Source organism: Myotis lucifugus, unplaced genomic scaffold (assembly GCF_000147115.1).
Source record: "Myotis lucifugus unplaced genomic scaffold, Myoluc2.0 scaffold_8, whole genome shotgun sequence".
NCBI classification, from domain to species: Eukaryota; Metazoa; Chordata; class Mammalia; order Chiroptera; family Vespertilionidae; genus Myotis; species Myotis lucifugus.
Window position 1 is genome coordinate 7,690,089 of NW_005871056.1, and position 23,308 is coordinate 7,713,396.

At 40.1% G+C, this 23,308-nt stretch overlaps 2 protein-coding genes across 6 annotated transcripts in view; one reads left to right on the plus strand and one right to left on the minus strand.

Annotated features, from left to right (window-relative positions):
• PPP2R3A (protein phosphatase 2 regulatory subunit B''alpha) overlaps window positions 1-5,628 on the plus strand; it is a 104,629-nt gene extending 99,001 nt beyond the window's left edge. For 3 of the 5 annotated variants that reach the window (XM_023749562.1, XM_023749560.1, XM_023749564.1), the window contains one exon: window positions 3,099-5,622. In XM_023749562.1, coding sequence (XP_023605330.1) covers window positions 3,099-3,225 — 127 coding nt within the window. In that variant the 3' untranslated portion in view covers window positions 3,226-5,622. Of the gene's footprint in view, window positions 1-3,098 lie in introns of all 5 variants that reach the window. The other 2 variants (XR_002827978.1, XM_023749561.1) reach the window with 2 other exon arrangements.
• A 1,682-nt stretch (window positions 5,629-7,310) lies between these two features.
• MSL2 (MSL complex subunit 2) overlaps window positions 7,311-23,308 on the minus strand; it is a 35,378-nt gene continuing 19,380 nt past the window's right edge. Inside the window, exon 2 of the mRNA XM_006083726.3 lies at window positions 7,311-10,649. Within this exon, the coding sequence (XP_006083788.1) occupies window positions 9,055-10,649 (1,595 nt within the window). The 3' untranslated portion in view covers window positions 7,311-9,054. The remainder of the gene's footprint in view (window positions 10,650-23,308) is intronic.

The window sequence follows — 23,308 nt, forward strand, 5'->3', positions numbered from 1 at the left end:
AGGAAATGTGGTTGGAAAAATTAGGGAAACTATTGAAAGAGTTTAACAAGGACTAATGTAATCCCCTTACATATTTTGAAGCTTGCTCTGCTAGATTGGTAGAGGTGCAAGAATAGAATCAAGGAGACAAATAAGGAAGCCATTACGGATATCTAAATAATGGTGGTAGCTCAGGTACTGGGAATCAGGAACTTTTAAATGACAGCTCAGATTTTAAAATGAGCACAAGTAAACCAAAGGGGGGAGGGCACTGCAGGACACTGAAAAACCTGCACGGTAACATTAGGTCCCAGACCATAACCCATTCTGACACAGTAAATAGCCTAGTATGCCAGTAGCAACGGGTTTATGACAAGAGTGAAAGCCGGAAGACTACTGTTAGAAAACTATTGCAGTAATCCAAGCATGAAAGTATAGTACCCTAAACAAAAATCAGTGCTAATGGAGAAGAAAAGGCAGGACTATATCCGTGTGATACTGAAAGTGGTAGAAGAGATTAGCTGGATTTGAAGAAGGGAGGGACAGGAAGAGGGAAGAGGAATTTGGGATGGCTAGGTTTCTGGCTTTGAGTGGGTAGGAGTGTGAGAAGGATAAGTTCAGGTTTGTATAAGCTCTCACACCAGAAGAGCCAAGCATGGTGGTTTCCAGCTTAGGAAGAGGCCGAGGCTGGACATGCACATTTAGAAGCCACAGATGAACAAGCCATGACAAAGGCTGATTGCCGGGAAAGTACTTAGGAGAAGAGCTTAGTCCAGAACCCTGAGATGCACTGACACTAAAAGCTCAAGTGTTAGACCAGGGTTTATCAACAGCAGCATGATGTTTTAAGCTGAATAATTCTGTTCTGAGGCATCTAGCACATTGTAGGAAGTTTAGCAGCATCCCTGGACTCTACCCACTAGATGTCAGTAGGACCCACCCCATTGTGACAATCATATCTCCACACATTGCCAAATGTCCCCTGGGGGTGAGGGGAGGGAACCACTCCCAGTTGAGAACCACTGAGTTAGAGTAAGAGGAGTCTCCAGAACACTAAGAAGGACACGACAATAGGTTCTGAGTGAGCTCCCTCAATCCATGAGATTCCTCCCATACCTCTGTGCATGGTACTGCTCTTGGTGCCTTGAAAATGCAAAAGAAATGGTAACATTCCAGTATAACCAACCTTCAGGGCATTGGAATATCTTCATGTACTAGATTATATCAGATCCATTGCTGGAGCCCAGCCCGTGTGGCTCAGTGTTTGAGTGCCGACCTATGAACCAGGAGGTCATGGTTTGATTCCCAGTCAGGTTGCAGGCTCGACCCCGACCCCTAGTAGAGGGCATGCAGGAGGCAGCCAATCAATGATTCTCTCATCATTGATGTTTCTATCTCTCCCTCTCTCTTCCTCTCTGAAATCAATAGAAAATATTTAAAAATAAATAATTCATTGCTAGAAATCACATTTCTGGTATGAGGCTATAGTGGGGAGAAGTATGTATTTTTATAAAACTTTTATTCACAAATGACATACACAAAAAAATGTGACCCTGCCCCCAATATAGGATTGTGCCACCATCCTATCACTTCTCAATCATGAGAATAATACCTGACATTTTCCAAGAACTTACAATTTATAGGCTCTCTCACCTAATCTTCACTCAGCCCTTATGATAGATAGGAACTGCTGTTATTAACTGAGGAAACTGATGCAGAGGGGTTAATAAGCAACATACCCAAAGTCACATTAAGTGATCAAACTGAAATTAGAACCTCCAAAGTCCATGCTCTAAAGCTAAACCACTTAGCCACTATTCCAGATGGCCTCCATTTGACTGTAAGGAAGGCGCTGCTTCAGTCCTTTTCATCATTTGTATTTCTAGCACTTGGCTCATGCTTAGCAACAGGAGCTAAAATATTTACTGAATGAGTCTAAGGTCAGACTTAACTCTTTAACTTACTCCCAGATCTGCACTGAGGTGTTTAAGAAATTAAGAGCTCACAGACAGCAGCAGCCACAGTGTCTAACACTGCATTGCTAGAATTAACTTTTTTTCTTTTTTTAAAGCCTCTTTTCAAAAATGTTTTAGAAAGTTGAGCAGGTGCCACCTAAGGGGTATACCTGCCTCAGCATATAAGGGGTATACCTGCCTCAGCATATTTTCCCTCACTAGTCAGCCTTGGTACTTTTTGTAAAAGGACTATTAAAGTACAGAAATTTCTGCACAAATGTTGTAAAAAGCCCATGCAGAGAGTAACAAAACTAAGCCAGTTATGTCAAGTACTACAAGAGACTTTGCTCATTGATCATGTGTATTTTTCTGGGCTCAGGTGTAGCCTGAGAATATTTATCATTTTAATGCTTCAAGCCGCCATCACCCCCAAGAGATAAAATATTTGTCACCCTCAGGGGTAGCCTGGAGGATATGGAACAGGGGGGTGAGGGTATCAGTAAAAGGGGAGTTAGCAGAGGGAATATGTTGTGGAGTTCTATGAAGAATGGCTTCAGTCTATTCCATGTACACACTTGCACAACTAAATGTACTTCTTGCAAGCCATGCAGCTATAAGCAATGTGAGTTAAGAAAGTTCCCCACTTTGCATGGAAAGCATTCATGAAAAGCTCAGACTTTATGGACCTCACACCTTCCCTAACCTAGCTGGAGCATCATTCAGAACACTCATTCCTACCAGGCTCCTAAGGAAACCTTTTTTTCTTTTTAATTTTTCTTTAATCCTCACACAAAGATATGTTAATGATTTTTTGAGAGGGAGAAAAATATCAGTTGGACCTCCAACTGAAGATTGAACCCACAACCTAGGTATGTGCCTTGTGAATTGAACCTGCAACCGAGATATGGGATGATGCTCCAACTGAGCCACACGAGGAGGGTGGGAAACCTTGATACAGCACATTTTCAACAAATTCTAACATGAACTTGGGCTTTAAAGAACATATTTTCTCTTCCAGAACAGTCTTCACCAGGGGGGCTCAATTGTTTATAGCTGCCATTTAACAGCTTTTACAACCTGGTGCTCAGTCTCTAGTTTACAATATTGACTTCTACCCACTTTCTTTTAAAAAAATCAGTAAATCACTTTTGCTGTTTCTTTCAGTTCTTTTGAAGATTATGAAACAGAGGAACCTGCCTCTCCCTCTGAAATTGGAAACAAAGGCAATAAAATAGCAACCTCAAGCCTTTCTGAGAAATGTGGAAAGCTTCAGTCAGTGGATGAAGAATAGTTGCCAATGTCTATAATGAAAAGGAGATATGTATTTTAAATGCTTTTTTTCTTGTGAAGAGATGCTTTAGTTTGCAAACTGCTTTTTAAAGGCTTTGATTTCTGCAAGTGTGTATTGGCACTGGGAACTTTAAATTTTTAAGCAATAGGTCTGGATATACACACTCAATTTGCAAGACTACTCCAGTTTGCCTCAAACCTCTTACAGAGATTTCCTTAGAAGCAATTACAGTGATATACATCACCTTCCAAAGTCTGTGAACCAGCACTCTTCACCCTGAATGTACCAAGGATCTCTTGGGGACAGTGTCAAGCACAGTAATAAGGAGTTGCCTGTGTTGTCCAGCATCCCTGAGGCCCCTCAGGGTTCCTGTGGAGCCCAGAAGAAACTTTCACTTGCAGAAAACTTGAGTCAAAAAATTCTGGAACTTGAAAAAGCATTAAGGGCCTCCAGAACTGAATTAGCCCTGGTAATAAAAGCACTGCCGAAACATCTCAGAGACTTCTTTTAATTATGTGTGTACTGGAGTTCAAAGATCGTGAACTTACTTGGTTTAATGTATTATTTCACAATGACCTGCCAAACTGCTAGTCACTTTACATCCTCAGGTATTGTAACCACTGGGCCTTCCAACTTTGCTGGCAAGCTCTGAATAATCCCTTCCCCATCTTGACTGTGGGTCTTAAATAAAATCTAAAGAAAAAACTTCTTACATGAAATTAAGTACAGAATTTGATTCATACTTGAAAAAAAGTTTCCTCTTAACTCATCCACTATTTGTAGAAAATTGAACTAGTCTCTAAATTAGCCGATACCCCATCTATACTTCCTATCAGAAGGCCTTCTTGAAGACTTAATGATATATGAAAACTCTTACTAGACATATTCCTTTCATGACTTAATATCAGACTAATCCAATAGTAAAAGCCTCAATCTAAACATTATTCCTTACTTCATGGTGAAACTATTCCAAATATTCCATCCACTTCAGTATTTATCACAGAAATAGAGGAAAACAGTGATGCCACCCAAAAAAGAAAGCTATTTCATGTACTATAGTGGTCGATGTATTCACTACGGATATCTACATTTGTCAGCAAGTCAGGATGCAGCCAAATCCTGATAACCTTCAAGATAAAACTGAAAATAAACTATAAAAAGGATGGAAATTTCTGACAATATAAAAGACACCAAAAAAAAAACCCCAACTTTTTAAATATTCATCTCTGAAAAGTCATCAACTTTTCCCCTATTAGTGTTTTAACCAAAAGTCCTGAATGTCAGAATAGCTTTCCTTCTCACCCCGACTTGGTTCCCATGCTGGTGGTTAAGGCCAAATGATGAAATAAACATTTGAGTTGTGGTAGGCAAAAAGTGGAGAAAAGGAGTATTAGGAAATGTACTATCAACTGGTGTAACAGCAATCCTTGTCAATATACTCTGTTTCTTGTTATTTTATCTCCATGATCAGAAATGATCTTCCATTTAACTGTTAAAGAAAATGGTAACTATTAAAACTTAATATCTAATAATTCACAAAGTAAAAGCTTAAAAGTGACTATTTGGAGGAAACACTACATGCAATAACCTAAACATACTAATAAATAGTATTAAAAATATTTATGTGGTACATAAAATTTACCATCTATCCCATCCAACCTTTACCAGGAAAGGAAAGCAATTACTTTTTTTTTTAGAAGCCAGATATCAGCAAAAAGTAAAAATAAAATCCAATTTTCCAATATACATTTGATTTTTTTTTAACTTGGCTTTACATTTTTCCCTTGTTTCTTACTAAAGTCCTCTTATTTTCATTTTGGTCAGTATTTGATTTCAAAAAGTCTGTAATTATTATAAAAGCAAGCTACCAATATCATTCCATTTAAGATAAGACTATTTTAATTTAGGTTACCCCAAAGTATCACATTTTCAGACATAAGAATGTGTTTCACTCTACTCCTTTTCTAGAGTTGAACGCAAGAAATGTGAATTTGAGGAACTAAGATAGTATATATTTGACTTCCTGGTAAAGATCATGCTGCATATAATCATTACTGCCCAACTGAAAATTTCAAGTTACAATATCCCAGTCTCCATGATAAAAGTTTCAATTGAAGTTTATCGTAATCCTAATGCTAATCAATGAAAAAGTGAGTTTCATAGCATAACGTTACCAAAGTAATCAACTAATAAAATTCTATGTATTTTCCCTGCACCTTATCTACGTCATTGTATACTGTTCAAAGTGTTTATAAAACTCTATACTGATTAAATGAGATAAGTCATTTGCTCAACTTTTGGAAATGTTAAGGTATGTTTGAATAGAGAAGCCTGCATGACTTAACTTTTGTTTTTATTTTCCCTTTTACGAAAACTAAATAAAAACAAGTTGTCAAATATGAATTCCACTAAGATAATCACTACATACTGTGCTTTTAATCACACTTGAATTCATTTTTATGTCTGAGTAACATTGTAAACAAGCTTGAGTTTCAAAGAGAATAACTCTTTGAGCCCCCTGAGAAAACGATAAAGATCTGTAAGGATAACACCTCAAAATGAGAAGTGATTTCCTCTGGGGGATGGGAAGAACAGGGTTTGGGAATGAGAGGTTCACAGGGATCAAAGAGAACTTTAGTCTTATATATAATACATTCTTTTAGAAGAATATGTAATTTATTATTTAGGTACCTAAAAATACTTTTTAAAAGGAGGGAAAGCCCGGCCAGTGTGGCTCAGCTGTTGAGTGTCCACCCAGGAACCAAAAGGTCGCTGGTTCAATTCCTGGTCAGGGCACATCAAGGATTATAGGCTGGATCCCCAGTAGGGGGGATGCAGAATGCAGCCGATCAATGATTCTCTCTCATGGTTGTTTCTCTCTCCCTCTCCTTTCCTCTCTGAAATCAATAAATATATATATATATATATATATACACACACACACACACACACACACACACACACACTAAACATTATTAAAGGGAGGAAGAAAAGTTAAAATACCATCCAAGTGTTAGATTCCAATACCATACTTTGAATTTAGTATTTTTTAAAGCATTTTATATTTGTTACTATGATATGGGGAAGGAAATTTTACTTTTCATATGTTGTAAAACTTACTTTTCTTCCACAAGGTCACCGCAGAGTTGTTTTAAGCAAACTAGATAGAACACAGTAAAATAAAAGGAATTCTTACCCTTACACCTCAGCATGAAAATGTACACTTAATGAAACTAACAAAGGGATAAACTCTCAGCTCTAAAATTTCTATTACCTAAGATGAAAGATCATTTGATCACTTATGTTAATAACAAAGACTCAAAAAGAACAAGTGAAAACATGTCATATTAAATGCTGTTATTATTTTGGTAGTATCAAATCCCGATGAAGTAAATCCAGTTACTTCAGTAATAATTTCTTAATCATCCCTAGTTAGCCGTAACTCATGGTATAAAGGAAAACAATGTAAAAATCAAGGCACTGTATTACTTCCCCAAATGTATATAATATAGGCCATTCAGAGCATGCTATCCCAAACTTTTCAGTATTCTACAACATAGAATTAGAAAACTAACATTTATTGATAGATTTAAAGTGTAATACAGGTTTCCAAAATGTGGCAGTGTGAATACCAGCATAAAAAAGAGAAACTTGTGCTAAAAACAACCTGAATTCATCATTGGCAATATTACATAACAATCAAGGCCCTCACATACTAAAGACTTCCACTTTTTCTATATTGCCAACCTCCCATGCATCAAAAAACATAAAACTAAGATTATCAAACTTGGGAAGCAATAAGGTACGCTATGACTTTTAAGATCATAATATTAGGAAAGATTGGGAGATTTGCAAAATATATCCTAATCATCCATTTGTACAATCTCATTTCTAGTCATTTTTGCAGTGATCATTAATGAATAAAGAACAGATTTACAAGTTTATATATATAGCAGGGCATCTGGGTTCAACACAAAACTGTTACAAACTTTAGGCAAATACATGTTTCATGAGACACTGCTAACACTTGAGGAATTAAATAAAATTCCAAAACTTGGAAAGCAAATAAAGACAAGACAACTAAGAAGCATTTTCCACCATTTACTCTTGTTATCAAAAATAGTTCAACTCTTCTTGCAAAACAAAACAAAATAGTACATACTGGACACATACATCACATTTTTCTTCCTATGGCTTTAGCCCACCCCCACCCCACCAAGAGACCAAAAAAAAAAAAAAAAAAAAAAAAAGCTCAACAAGAAAAACAACTCTACCTGACCACATTCACAGAAAATGACACCAGGATACACTACAAAACAGAAGGAGGTGTCATCTGCTCTGTGTCCAAGGTTTCTTCTCCATGTCTTGTCCTAGGTGAGTAACCATCATTGAACATGCTGTGTGCCAAATCAAAACGTAACTTCAGCATATGTCAGATCTCACGAGATGGTGAACGTAAAAATTGGAAGTTTTCCAGCAGTATTTTTCTTTAAATAAGCACTGTCAAAGCAGCAACTCTTCTTTTAAATCATAAGGTCATTTCTTTACAACCTAGTCAGTCCTTGTTTTATTTGGGCTGTGCTCTTTCAAGCAACTGACCAGACTTCCCTTCAACAGAATGTTTGTGACTCACTTGTTTTCCCCATAAAAATTAAAGGGAAGAAGTGCATTTAAACTGAAACATAGTTTGTGCTTTACATGCAAAAGAGCATTCTAAAGAAAATCATCCTAGCTTCAAACCTACCTAAATGCAGAGGCTTCATTAAAAAAGGCATTTTTATTAGGCCTCTATATAGAAGCCTTCATAACAAATAGCACCCTAAAAAAAAAAAGCATATTTAAAATAGTCTGTGGCAAACTATTCGAGGAAACAAAAAATCAAAGTGGCCAATAGCAGTTAAGTATAATGCAAAAATCTGGATACATTTGGGGGCATTATTCCAAAATTATTTTAAATACATCCCAATTTCTAAATAAAACGTTTACATATTTTTAATTGTCACATACTATAATCTAAACTCAATCAGCTTCAGAATAAAACTGCTCTTCTCCACTTCATTTATCTAATTAGAACATTGCGCACAGTGAAGAAAGGATCAAGAATTTTTTCCCTAGAAATAAGTCAGACTTCACTAAAAAAAGGAGCTCAACTCACAAAATTTCGGTAGCATAAATAACTAAACATAGGCAGTCTGACAGAATTTCAGTTTGTTCACCTTTAAAAGACAGATTTCTTCAACATTCTAATGAGGGGCAAATTTTCTTTCATAATACTGCTGATTTAAGAACTGCTACATACACCAGTAGCCAATTTTCATGATCAGAAATGGTATTGTCAGCATATAGATTGAGCTGGACACATCAGCTTTTCAACAGGAGAAACATCAATGGCATCTGAAGATAGCAAGCACTGAGTCTCCTGAACAAACAATGGCTACGTTTCACAAAAACTTAGCACAATCTTTATGGACTGACTAGATACCACTTCCTTACATTTAATCATAAACTTTGATTACGCACAAAGCATGACCATAAACAATGAGGTTAATGTTATCTTCCTTGCCAAAGTTCATTTTGTATAAATCAGTTGCATCAGCATTTGTTCTCAAACTATGAGGTTCTGTAAGAACTAAGGACATATAGTTGTAGGGTTACTCCTCCATTATCTGCAAACTATTTCCCCGACACTAACACATATAACTTAGCAATGAAAACACTTGATACAAGTGATCTATATGCAGGAGCTCCGGCAAGTTAAACCAACAAAACCATAGCTGCCTTAAACTGTAGCTATTTCCCTACCAGAGGCAGGTTTAAAGACCCACTGATTTAACAGTCGAATCTCATGTCTATAGCTTCATCCAAACTTTTATCATCATGGGTACTGGCAGCTAAAAACGTCGTTACTGGGGACCCTGTGACATTAATTACACTGGTGCTGGTACTAGCATTGCGCACAGCAATGCTAGTCACATTAATGCCCAAAGTGAGCCTGGTCTGCTCCAAGGCCTTTTCTGGCACAGCAAATGCCTCCAACTTCTTCTCCCCATTGGCCATATAGGAGTTTTGGCAGCCACGACATATACAATCTAAGCAGGCTTTGCGGTTAGAGTAGCAAGGGCAGCGTTGGCCGCGGCATGTAAGAACACTTGGATTTTGAGTAGCACGCCCACATTTACACCCTTTCTTTTCCTGGGTTTTTTTACACACAGTCTTGGTAGGACTTCCTGGCATAAAATGATGACTAGGAATCTTTTCCTTTACTGTTTTGTCTTTTTTAAGAATACCTGGCTTGGTTTTAGAGTGAGATTTCTTGGATCCATGGTCATGACTCTTTTTCATGCTTTTAGTAGATAAAAGTACAGTTTTGCTGATTTTAGGTGTTGTGCCTCCATTGGGAACAGTTGCTATAGGCTGAAGAGAAATTTTGCTCTCCCGTTTCACTGTCACAGGAACAGATGCCCCCAATGTTGGGCCTCGGATAATGGTAGAAATTGGAAGTGGCTGAACTTTCTCACTGTCGCTTTCTGATCTGGATCGTTTTCTATTCAATTTTGCTACCTTCGGAGTTGCTGCTGTACATGATAACCCATGAAGTGCAGGACTGGTGGACATAAAAACATTATGGCTAAGAGACTGGGAAGAAAGCTGCAGAAAAGGTCCATTGGATACATTGGATACTTCCAAATTGGGCTGCAAATTAGGGCAACAAACCTCTGTATTTGAAACAGTTTCTAGGCTGCGGAGTACTTCCTCAACACTCAGTAACAGAGAATCACCAGGTTTTATATCTTCACTGAAACTGCAAATATCAATGCCCGTGGAGCATAAGTCAGTGGCTACCGTGTCACAGACAGGTGGCAAGCTGTCAGACAGATCTTCAGTTTTTATGTCAACAGTGTTACATACATCAATCGTATTTGAATGTTCAGGGGAAGGAATATTTATACCAAATCTATCTATTGAAAGTCCATTATAAATAGGCAAACCATTGATAACAGAACTGCCGATAGCAATGCTGAGGGTGCTTTCAGATATTGGAGATAAACTAGCTTGAGGATCAGTTGTGGGTTCTGAGGTCGAAGGTAAAGGGGAATGTGTCAAAGGCAAAGTAAAGGATGAATCTGAAGGTTTTTCTGTCTCCTCACAAAGCAATGATCCATCATTAAGCAAAGCCAAAATATCAGAAGAACCGTCGACTGCTTCTATTATATCGCGTGCCAATGTAGTCTGTGTTATATATTCACATAGTTTTTTGTAGCAGTTCACTAGGATGCTTAACTGCTTGTTTTCCTCAAACTGCTCATAGTCTTTGCACCAACTACATGAAGGTTTCATCATCATTTTCTTGCCTTTACAAGTTTTGCAGACATAGTGTTGGCAGGTGGAGTTGGTGGGTGCAATAGGATCTTGTAGCAAATGTCCTAAGAGGGGGGGAAAAAGGAAAGCATAGATTTTAGTAAAATAAATTTACAATTTCATATACTGAATAAGATGAGATTTTTAAGTAAGCTATTAAAATTGAGATGGGTTAAACTCACCAACCAGACCAAATAACAAAAAATACAGGGTGGGGCAAAAGTAGGTTTACAGTTCTGAGTATGCCAATGAGTTTATTCTTGTATTATTATTTATTAATTATTGTATAATTTTCCATAGAAATAACTGTAAACATACTTTGCCCCATCTTGTACACCTTATAGGAAATGAAAAGTAGCTAACTTTACTTTCATGCCATATTCCCTATTCCTTTATTTTCCTCGATTCTGTGTCTCTTCCCCAAACAGTATGTTCTGATCCACTTATACTTTTCAGTTAAGGCTATAAAGAGGTAAAGATCAGTCACCAAAAGCACAAACTAGGACATCAACCTAATAATGCTACATAATACTACAATATATTGAGCAAAATCATGTTATTTATTTATATTTTTAGTGATTTTAGAGAGAAAAAGGGAGAGAGATTTACTATCCCACTTATTTATGCTGTCATTGGTTAATTCTTATATGTGCCCTGACCAGGGATCAAACCCACAACCTTTGGTGTATCATGACAATGCTCTAACCAAATGAGCTACCCAGCCAGGGCCCATATTGTTTATTTTGTGTTAGACCAGCGGTTCTCAACCTGTGAGTCGTGACCCCTTTGGCGGTCGAAGGACCCTTTCACAGGGGTCGCCTAAGACCATCCTGCATATCAGATATTTACATTACGATTCATAACAGTAGCAACATTACAGTTATGAAGTAGTAACGAAAATAATTTTATGGTTGGGTCACAACATGAGGAACTGTATTTAAGGGCCAGAAGGTTGAGAACCACTGTGTTAGACAATGAGAAAAAGATATGAGCAAAAGAAACACACACCCCCGCCCTCCCGCCCTCATTAAACATAGTTTGAGGGTACTAATCAATTAGTACAAAGGCATCTTCACAGAAAGATATAATTTCAAACGATTTTAATACATAAATACTAATCATAAATTAAGAAAATCAAAATGGAGTTATGAAAAAGAATGGTGTCCATTTATTAAAAGCAAAAAAGGAGTACTACTAAGAGGTAATATGCAAATTAACCCTCACACCCTCACAAGATGGCTGCCTACGACCAGGCCGGCAGGGGGGTTAGTGAGGAACAACCAAACGACTGAACAAGCAGGCTGCGTGGGGCGACCAGGCCAAGAGGGGGGGGGGGGAGTTAATGAGGGACGACCAGGTCGGCAGGAGGGGGAAGTTGGGGCAACCAGGCCAGCAAGGCGGGAAGTTGGGGGCAACCAGGCAGGCAGATAGGTGAGCGATTAGGAGCCAGAGGTCCAGGATTGTGATAGAGCTGTCCGACTGCCGGTTTAGGCTCAATCCCGATCCCAGGGATTGGGCCTAAACCAGCAGTCGGACATCCCCCAAGGGGTCCCGGACTGGAGAGGGTATAGTCTGGGCTGAGGGGAACCCACACACACGCGAATTTTGTGCACCGGGCTTCTAGTATAAAAGTAAAAGTGATCACTCAGACTTGCTATCACTCCCAAATTACAAATGGCCTCTTTATATGAGCCAGGAAGGGAAAAACAAAATAGTAACTGCTCCTTGGTTCCCAATTCAGGACAAATGGTTAGTAATTAACTCACAGTAGCACGTGTTTTCTCATACACATTACATAATTTAAGACTCAGGTATAAAAAAGAAGGTACTTCCAGCTATGGCCAAGTGTAATCAGCAAGTCCTCTAACTTAGAAGCAACTAGAATCTAAGAGGACCTATGGTAGCCAAAACAATTTTGAAAAAGAACAAAAAGTTGGAGGACTTAAACTACCAAATTTCCAAAATTTCCATAAAGCCACAAATATCAAGATAATGTGGTAATGGCAAAAGGACAGGCATATAAATCAATGGAACAGACCAGAGAGTCCAGATCAGTTGACATTTGTGGTCAACTGATTTGTGTGACAAGAGTACCCAGATAACTCAATAGAGAAAAGAGAGTATTTTCAACATAATATGTAGGACAATTTGGTATCCGGGTTTGATTCCGGTCAAGGGCACATACCTTGGTTGCAGGCTCCTCCCCAGCCCAGGCGGGAGCTAGTGCAGAAGGCAACCAATTGATGTGTTTCTCTCACATCGATGTTTCTCTCTGTCTTTCCCTCTCTCTTCCATTACCCCTAAAAATCAATGGAAAAATATCCTCGGGTGAGGATTAACAACAACAAAAAGTAAAAATTAATGGCATACTGCTATACACCTATTAGAATAGATAAATTCAAAATGACAAATAATACCAAGAGCTGGCAAAGATGTGGACAAACTGGAACCTTTCTATATTATCAGTGTGAATGTAAAAGGGTAAATCATACTGGAAAACAACTGGTAATTTTTTTAAAAGTTAAACATACATTTACCATACAAACCAGCAATTCTACTTCTAAGAACCTACTCAAAGGTAAATGAAAATATATTTCCATGTAAAGAGATGTATGTGAATATGCATAGTAGCATTATTCATAATAGACAAAAACTGGAAATAATCCAAATGTCCATCTGCTAGTGAGTACATAAATAAAATGTAGTATATTCATACAATAGAATACTGTTTAACAATAAAAAAAAAAAATAAACTATTGGTACATCCCAAAATATGATGAACTTCAAAAACATGCTAAGTGAAAGAAGCCCAATGCCAAATACGTCATTGTATTATCCCATTTATATAAAATGTCTAGAAATGACAGAAAAGGAGAAATAGTGGTTGCCTAAGGCTAGCAGTGTGAGCAGGGATTAATTGCAAATGGGCACAATGGTACTTTTTGGAGGTGATGAAAATGTTCTCATTCTCTTATCATGGTGTTGGTTATGCAGTAAGACAAGGCCCCAGTAGTTGGAATCTCTTAGAATATCCTTCACTTAATCTAAGGAAGGGCATAGGGATATATACTAGTACATATGCACTTAAAAAAATGTTATCTGCCCTAGCTGGTGTGGCTCAGATGATTGATCATCGTCCCGTGTACCAAAAGGATCCAGGGTTCAATTCCCAGTCTGGGCACATGCCCAGGTTGCAGGTTTGGTCCCCCAGTGGGTATGGGAGGCAGCCAATCAATGTTTCTCTCTCAGATTAATGTTTCTCTCTCTCTCTCTCTCTCTCTCTCTCTCTCTCTCCCTCTCTCCCTCTCTCCCTCTCTCCCTCTCCCTCTCCCTCTCCCCCGCCCCTCTCCCTTCCTTTCTCCCTAAAAAATCAATAAAGCCAGGCAATGTGGCTCTGTGGTTGAGCATTGACCCATGAACCAAGAGGTCTCTAGTTTGATTCCTGGTCAGGGCACATGCCCAGGTTGTGGGCTCCAACCCCGGTACGGGGCATGCAGGAAGCAGCTGATCAATGCTTCTCTCTCATCATTGATGTGTCTCTCTCTCCCTCTCCTTCCTCTCTGAAATCAATAAAAATGTTGTTTTTTTAAATCAGTAAGAACATTTTTTAAAACTGGGTAGGAGAAATTAAACAAAGTGAAGTGAACAGGGATAAGATTCAACTATAGTGTTTTAAAGAAAATCCTTCAAAATCAAAAACCAAAGGAAACAAGTAATTGTGATTTTACATCAAATTGATACAACCAGTCAGAGATTAACTTCTTTAAATAACTTTATAACACAGAATATTAACTCTAAACCTCTTTTTTTTAAATATATATTTTATTGATTTTTTACAGAGAGGAAGGGAGAGAGATAGAGAGCTAGAAACATCAATGAGAGAGAAACATCGATCAGCTGCCTCCTGCACATCTCCCACTGGGGATGTGCCTGCAACCCAGGTACATGCCCTTGACCGGAATCGAACCCGGGACCCCTCAGTCCGCAGGCCGACGCTCTATCCACTGAGCCAAACCAGTTTCAGCAACTCTAAACCTCTTATCCTCTTTTTTGTTTGCTTTCAGTAATTACATTGTTGGTGGCAGTGCTGATAGTTATATTAAGGGGAATGTGGGGATACAGAAGAGGGTAAAGGGGGAATAAATGGTGAGGAAAGGAGATGACTAGGTGGTGAACACACAGTACAATATATACATGATGTATTATAGAAGTGTACATTTGAGCCCTAACCTGTTTGGCTCAATGGATAGAGCGCCGCTGGCCTGCGGACTCAAGGGTCGCAGGTTCGATTCTAGTCGAGGGCATGTACCTTGGTTGCGGGCACATACCCAGTAGGAGGTGTGCAGAAGGCGGCTGATTGATGTTTCTCTCTCATCAATGTTTCTAACTCTCTATCCCTCTCCCTTCCTCTCTGTAAAAAGTCAATGAAATATATTTAAAAAAAAAGAAGTGTACATTTGAAACCTATGTCACCCCAAGAAATTCAAAATTCTAAAATATATATGGAAAAGCAATGGCTTCATTTTGTCACTCGACAAAAATGCATTATATAATTCTAACCTAAATGGCATATATACACAAAAAGAATATTTACCAGCCAACAAAACACTGTATTTATTTGCCACCACCGCCCCCCTCCCCCCCTCCAGAATTCCTCCTTCTAGTAATGCTTCTATTACAGCAACAAGGATTGCCTAATCAAAAACCTCAAATCAGGCCCTGGCCAGATAGCTTAGTTGGTTAGAACATCATCCCAATATACCAAAGTTTCAGGTTCAATCCCCAGTCAGGGCACATACAAGAATCAAACAATGAATGCATAAATAAGTAGAACAAATATCTCCGTCTCTCCCTCTTCTCCCTCCCTTCTTTGCTCTCTTTAAAATCAGTAATAATTTTTTTACAACAGCAAAAACTTCAAATCATGTAACTAATTTTATATAAACCTTATTTGTTGTTAATGAAATGACACTTGAGGATCAGGAAAAACTAACCAAGACTCACAAGAACATCATTCTGAAATGCCACGTTCAGAAAGGAAAAAATACACACAGACAGGTCATTAATAATTAAAAGCAATATAATAACATTTCTCCAAGAAGCATTCTTGGAAACTAGAATGCTAAATAGTTAGGAAATTCACAAGAAGACTCAAATCTTATGATATTTAGATATATGGAATATATGAAAAAGCATCTGGAAAAGAAAAAAAATCTCTGTAATAACACCTCAACCAGTTTTACCAAAATAATGAAAGAGAAAAATAAAAACAGTATATACTCCAGCACAGCCATTGTAGCTCAGGGGTTGAGCATCGACCAATGAACCAGGAGGTCATGGTTCAATTCCAGGTGAGGGCACATGCCCAGGTTGCAGGCTCAATCCCAGTAGGGGGCATGCAGGAGGCAGCTGATCAAATGATTCTGTTTCTCTCTCTCTTCCTCTCTGAAATCAATAAAAATGTTTTTTTTTAAAAACAGTATAGACCCCAACAGCTATAAAATATGTGGCGTCCTATAGAAAACAGGAAGCAGTTTTCTGCTTTTGCTGATAATGCAAGCAACATGAAACAGAAGAGGTCTCATAAAAGATACATTTCAACATACTAAACTCAGTAAAATATGCTTTCCATCACAGCCTACATTTGCTTCCCAACAAATGGACTCACATCAGAAATAATTAGAAAATAAAAAGCTGCCAGAAACTCATATTAAAGCTCTAATGCAAAAGGAGGAAAAGAGTGACAAAGCTTCACAAATAAAATTATACTAGAGGCCCGGTGCACAAAAATTTGTGCACTGGAGGGGGTGGGGAGGGTGGGGGGTGTCCCTCAGCCGGACCTGTGCCCTCTCACAGTCTGGGAACCCTCGGGAGATAACCACCTGCTGGCTTAGGCCGGCTCCCCGGGTGGCAGATGGCAGGCCCGGATCCCGTGCTGGGTCACAGATGGCAGGCCCTCTGCCGCACCGCATCGCACCACTGCCCGCCGCACAAGGCAGGCCCGGCGGGCAGTGGGGCGGGACGGGTGGATCGCACACAGACTGCAGGCCCAGCGGGCGGCGGGGTGGGGCGGGCCGCTGGGCCACGCACATGGACAGCAGGCCCTGCAGACAGCGAGGCAGGCTGGGGCGCAGGGCAGGCGGATCGCACACGGACTGCAGGCCCCACCGGCCGCTGGGCCGCACACACAGACGGCAGGCAGGAGGCTTCTGGGGTTGCACAGGGGCGCCTGGATGGCGACTCGCGCTGGCGGCTCACGCTGTCCCGCCCTGTCTGCAGTATGCAAATTAGCCGCCATCTTTGTTGGCGGCTAATTTGCATATCACACTGATTAGCCAATGGGAGGCATAGCAAAGGTACGGTCAATTACCATGTTTGTCTATTATTAGATAGGATTCCATGAGATATTCTTAAAATCATTACTAAAGTTAAAAAAAAGACTTAAAAAAAGCAGTACTAACTAGTTATCATAAGATATTTGGAAAAGTAGAGTTCTTAAATAGGAAGTTTTCTGGGTTCACTTATGTTATTGATTCTAACACTAATTTCCTTAGCAAATGCTATTAAAATAATGTACTTTTGCCAGCTATTCCTTTCCAAAGGGCCCAGGTAACTTTATTGGCCACCTAAGTATATCTAATACTCAAATATACAGAAAGAAATTTAAAATAAGAAAGAGGGGCCTTATTAATAGTAAAAAGAATTGTTACCAACCAAATCACATTGCTCTGAAGTTCTTTGATACAGGACAGGATGGTAGCTTAAGCAATGACAAAACATTTGATTGAATGATGACAAGTTGCATACTCGATCTTGGAAAGGCACTCTCAAATGTTGCAGACAGAAAATCTTCAGAAATATAGTATTGTATTCTACTAGGCAAATGCTTTCTGCAACGCAAGGGCAAGACTTTTTTTATTAAAACTCAATCTAGCCATATTTGTTTCAAATATACTTCAGATGTTTCCATTCTCTACAGTTATGACCAAAAAAAAAAAAAATCTTGTCAATATTTTAAATTTTCTCAAGTTAAGAAAGTCAATAAAAGCGTGAGCCTGATCTCAAACGGAGTTTGGAGATTGGGGGATAACCTTTAATTTACAAAAGGTAATAAACATGAAACAGCAGAAACACTAACAATGAATAAGGAGAAAAAAGAAGCCAATTAAATGTGAAGATCTTTGTTCAACATGTTTGAGTAGGTATTCTTTTTGTTCTATCCCAAAGCATGTCCTAATGACTTTTTTCTGAATTTTTGGCACTATATAATTAATCATTTTCTTTCATATTACATGATTCTAATCCTATCTAATAATAGACAAACATGGTAATTGACCATACCTTCGCTACACTTCCCATTGGCTAATCAGCACAATATGCAAATTAACCGCCAACAAAAATGGCAGCTAATTTGCATACTGCAGGCAGGGCGGGACAGCGCCATCCTGCCTGCCCCGCCGCCATCTGGGCCTGCTATTTGCGACCCAGGGCGGTGGGGCGGGACAGCACCATCCCGCCTGCCCTGCCACCATCCGGGCCTGCTATCTGTGACCCAGGGCAGCGGGCGTCCGTGTGCGACCCAACCTGGGGCAGCGCCCCAACCTCCTGATCGGCCCTGACGTGTGCTCAACCCAGGGAGGCGGGGCAGGCACCAAGGGATTAGGCCTGCCATCTGCCACCTGGGGAGCGGGCCTAAGCCAGCAGGTGGTTATCTCCTGAGGGGTCCCAGACTGTGAGAGGGCACAAGTGGGGCTGAGGGACACCCCCACTCCCCTCCCCCCTCCCCCACCAGTGCACAAATTTTTGTGCACCAGGCCTCTAGTCTTTCAACATTTACCTGAACATTTCTCATAAACATGAAAAATTAGAAGATGTTAAATCCTTTAAAGTGTAGCAAATCTGTTACAAATCAAAAGAAAATTTAAAGTTCATCAGTGGTGAAAGTTAGCACTTAAACTCTTAGGAGAGAGGTTAGTGTGCTGAAAGTTTATCAAGGGGGTAAGGAAAGGGCAGAGGAAGAACTAGTTAGGCTGGGATATAATCACAAAAAAAGGCTTCAGATGACCCCATAGGGAGCTCTGAAGCTTGGTTAGGATGGCTCTTACAGGGTTGTCCTATGTTGAGCAAGTGAGTCAGGACTTCAATGGCCTAGTCTTTGGACGCAGGCTACTCCCAGGAAGGGGATGTGAGCTCGAGTGAGTGACTCTCTTCAGCCAAAGCAAATTTCCAGGGAGGTCTGACAGCCCCAGCAACTCTCCCGGTAACCAAGAAAATAAAGTCCTTTAGTCTTGAAGTGGGGGTTTGGGTGGTGCATACATGGCATTCACTATAATCAGTAATTCTGTAACAGTCCAAATCTGATAAATTTTGAGTAAAAAAAAAGTAATAATGATATACCTTTAAAAGGGACTTCACCCTCTATTTCTTAAAGCTATAAAGCGACTAAATATTCTGAGTTAAAAAAAAAGTAATAATGATATACCTTTAAAAGGGACTTCACCCTCTATTTCTTAAAGCTATAAAGCGACTAAATATTCAGGTTCTTTCCAGCTCTAAGTGATGATTGTAAAAGTTTATGACAATATCTATAAATAATGTATCAAAAGTCTTGTACTTGGATATCATTAATTGTTGAGGTGATAGGTATAACAGAGTTCTATTTTGTATGTTGAAAGTTTCTATAAGTTACAAAATAAAATCCAATTGCATATTTCCACTTACCCCATATTTTAGCCTTCAAATTTACCAGAAGCTGTATGTATTTATATATTCTCCCTCTCTCCCCACCTTTCATCCTACTCCCCACTCCCCCACCACACACACATGCTTTTCTTCTTCCCTTCAAGATAACCTCCCCTGTCCACTGCTCTGGCTCCCATCTTCCCTCTCTAGATATCCATCTAAATTTACTCACTCTCAATTCTACTTCAAACTTCCTTTCCTATAGCAACTTCCTCTCCAGTTATTCATATGCTAAAGTAACTTGACTAGAATCAATCTATGCTAATAAAAGGGTAATATGCTAATTAGAACAGACGTCTTCCGGATGACCTGGACATCCTTCCTGATAAAGCCGGGCCGGGACAAGTTGCCCGCCCTGCGGCCCCCAGCGCCAGTGGCCTGGGAGAAGGACAAGCTGCCCACCCTGCAGTCCCAGGCACCAGCGCCTGCAGCTGTGGCCCGGGAGGGGGACAAGCCACCCGCCTCACGGTCCCAGGCACCAGCGCCTGTGGCTACGGCCCAGGAAAGGGAGAAGTTGCCCACCCACGGTCCCCTGCAGCTGCAGCCAGCCTGGGCAAAGTTGGTCCGGGTCCCAGGTGCCTGCAGCCAGCCAGAGGGAGGGAAGCCCCGGTCCTGGGTGTCTGTGGCCGGCCAGAGGAGGGAATCCTGGATCCCAGGTGCGGGGCCAGGGCAGAGGTGGTCAGGGGCAATCAGTCAGGCAGGCGAGCGGTTTGTAGCCAGCGGTCCTGGATTGTGAGAGGCATGTCCAACTGCCAGTTTAGACCGGATCCCCCGAGGGGTCCCAGAGTGGAGAGGGTGCAGGCCGGGCTGAGGGACACCCCCGCCCCGTGCACAAATTTCTTGCACCGGGCCTCTAGTCTTATAATAGAAGGCAAAATTGCTAATCCCAGACCAATGGACAGTTCTGGTTGATCATTCTTCCTTGAAATGCTCTCTTTCCTTTTCTCCTAATACTACTGTCTCCTCCACCTCCTTTTCTTCTGTCCTCTCCTTAATTTCAGTATTCCCATGTTTCTTCTGTATTAAGATGTATCCTTCTTACTCCATTCCAGTATTCCATAGTAATCTTTACTGGGTCACAGATCCCTTTGAGAATCTGATACACATAAGCACAGAATTGTACACAGAATCTCATAGGTATCTTCAACCTTTTCCCATTATGAAGCAGAGATATGATAATACCCCCAAAACTGCTCTACACTCTCCTTCCACAGCAATTTGCCAATAAAGTTGGTTTTGTTGCCACTTATAAATGGTATCTTCCAAATCTTTATCTCCAGCTCAAATCTTTCCTGGGTTTAGAACCACATATATGTCTACCAGAAATCTCATCTCTCCTTTGATAACACAGACAACTCAAGCTCAACATGAATTATCTCCTCTAAAACTTCTTTCTAATGCAACCCTAATTCTCAGTGGATGCTGACAGTGTCATCCACTCAGAAATCAAACCAGATTATCTTGATACCATCCAGACTCTTCTCTTCACCCACATTCCACATCCAGTTTCCAGAGTCTCACTGCACACAGCCTCTAAGTCTGCCTATTCCACCTTCAGGCTTTATCCCCATGACTGACTACTCCTGCCTTAACTGAACCCTCATTTACTTCTTAGCCTGAATACTGCAAGAATTTTCAAGCTTAACGTCCTGCCTTAACTTCAACTGCTCCAATCAGTCCATCTTCCACACTACCACCAAGTGACCTTTCTAAAACACAAGTTTGATTGTATCTTTCTTCTTTTCTAAACCCTTTATAAAGGCACAACTAAAAACTGTCAAAAACAAAAACTTCAGATTAAAAATGGTGGCAGAGTAAGTGGACGCTGCATGGACATGCTCCCAGGAACAAACTGGTATTACAACTAAAATACAGGAAAACTTCCTGAATAATCAACGGAAAACTCGCCGGAGAGAACCCTGACACCCGAGGACCAAAAGTGGAGACCACATAGACTGTTTTTCTTGAAATATTAAAAAATAAATAATAAAAAATATAATCTGACAAAACAAACAAAAACCTTCAGTCTTTAAAATCAAAAGTCTTTAGGATAACATATAAGGCCTTTCAGAATCTGGCCCCCATCAAACTCCCCACCCAATTATTTAGTGCCATTAAACTTTCTTCACAAACTCCATTTTCCACTGTCATCTGCCACTGACCATTCCAAAAACATGCAACGCTTACTCATTCCTCTGTGATTTGCTTTTCCTGAAATGTTCTTCTTCCTTCCTGGCATAGTCAGCTATTTATTCTTTAAGAATCAACTCAAATATGACCTCCAAGAGGAAGCCTTCCTTAATTCCTGCCCCTAAGTTTGTTCAAAGAGCACTATGAACATTCTTCTATACTGTCACCATTCACTTACTCAAGGCCAGAAAGTTATTTATCTCTGTATCTTTAAACCAGTGTTGGCACTTACGCCAGCACTTAATACAAGTGTAAATGAATGAATCATAAAAAGCACATTAGAATTGAGAGTGACCTTGGAAAACAAGTTGTTCCACGGCATCATTTAAATCAAGAGGGACATCCATAAATTACATAGCTAGTTACTAGTACTGAGAAATGGAAGCTGAGTATTCTTTCTAGTTATCTGACACTGTCCCTAACTCTGCTATTAAATCCATAGCATCCACCGATTTTAGCTTCTTTCCACTTATCTGAAAGGGCGAGGGCTATGCCCTCCCCTCCATCTTGCCTGTATCCTCCATGTTGGGGCCACGTGTAGCCTTCTTCCCGGAAGCCCAGGCCTCTGCTGGCCACGCCCGGGATTTTAAACTAACCAATGACAATCAAGGGAAGTGCGCGCCATAGATATGACCACATCCTGTGTAACAAGACCCGGCTCACGCCTGGCCAATCGGCAGGGCCCACAATCCCCTTGCGCCACCCCCCTATTAAAGCCGGATTTTCCCACGGGAGGGGACTCTGTTCTTGTCGCCGGGGCCGGCCGGGAGCAGGGTCGGGCCGGCCGGGAGCAGAGTCGGTTTAGCTAGACCAAAATAAAAGGACCTTCTGCTTTTGCATCGAACTGGCTCCCAGAGTGGCATTTTGGGGATCTTGGAATCTGGGCATAACATTATCAAAAAGAATGATTACTGAAATTGGGCCACAGCCAAAGCAATAATAAACCACAAGATCTGTAAAACTTTTGGGAGGAAGAAGAAACAGAAATGGGTACTGGCAATAATGGATAGTGAGTGGGGCAGGAAGAGTGAGAGGAAATGGAGGATGGATGCTCAATAGTTTTGTGAGGTCAGGAAATCTTTACTGCACAGGAACTGAACCTGCAAAAGAGGCCTGGCTGGATTCTCTACACACCAGTTTTTAAAGTTTATCTTAAATATTTCAATTGAGCATGTATACTATAGGATTGTACTATCTTCTTTGTAAAGAAAGTCCAACAAAAAAAGCTCAGCCTATATACCAGTCTAAGAATTTACAGCATCAGAAATCTTAACTAAAGACTGTCTGTGTACCTCTTAAAGATATGTGTACATATGTATAATATATGTGTAAAATAAATAAATATGTACATACTAAACGCATATGATTAGGATGAGCTCATTTTCCAAAGTGATGTCACTTTAGTTAGCATTACTTATTCATCTTTAAAAAATTACGGTTTTATTGATTTCATAGAGAAAAGGGGAAAAGGAGAGTGAGAGATAGAAACATCAATGATGAGAGAGAATCATTGATCATCTGACTCCAGAAAGCCCCCTCCTGGGAATTGAACCTGCAACCAGGACATCTGCCCTGACCTCCTGGTTCATGGGTAGACACTCAACCACTGAGCCACACCAGCCAAGCTACTTATTCACCTTATTGCTATGACTTTTTTCTAGTTGTAGCAATAAACTGATGCTGATCAACCCCAATATATACGTATACTCTATTCCTGTAGTGATTATACTGAATCTGAGTCATAATCCATTCAGCCTAGATTCAGTCTCTAATAGCAATATCAAGGCACATA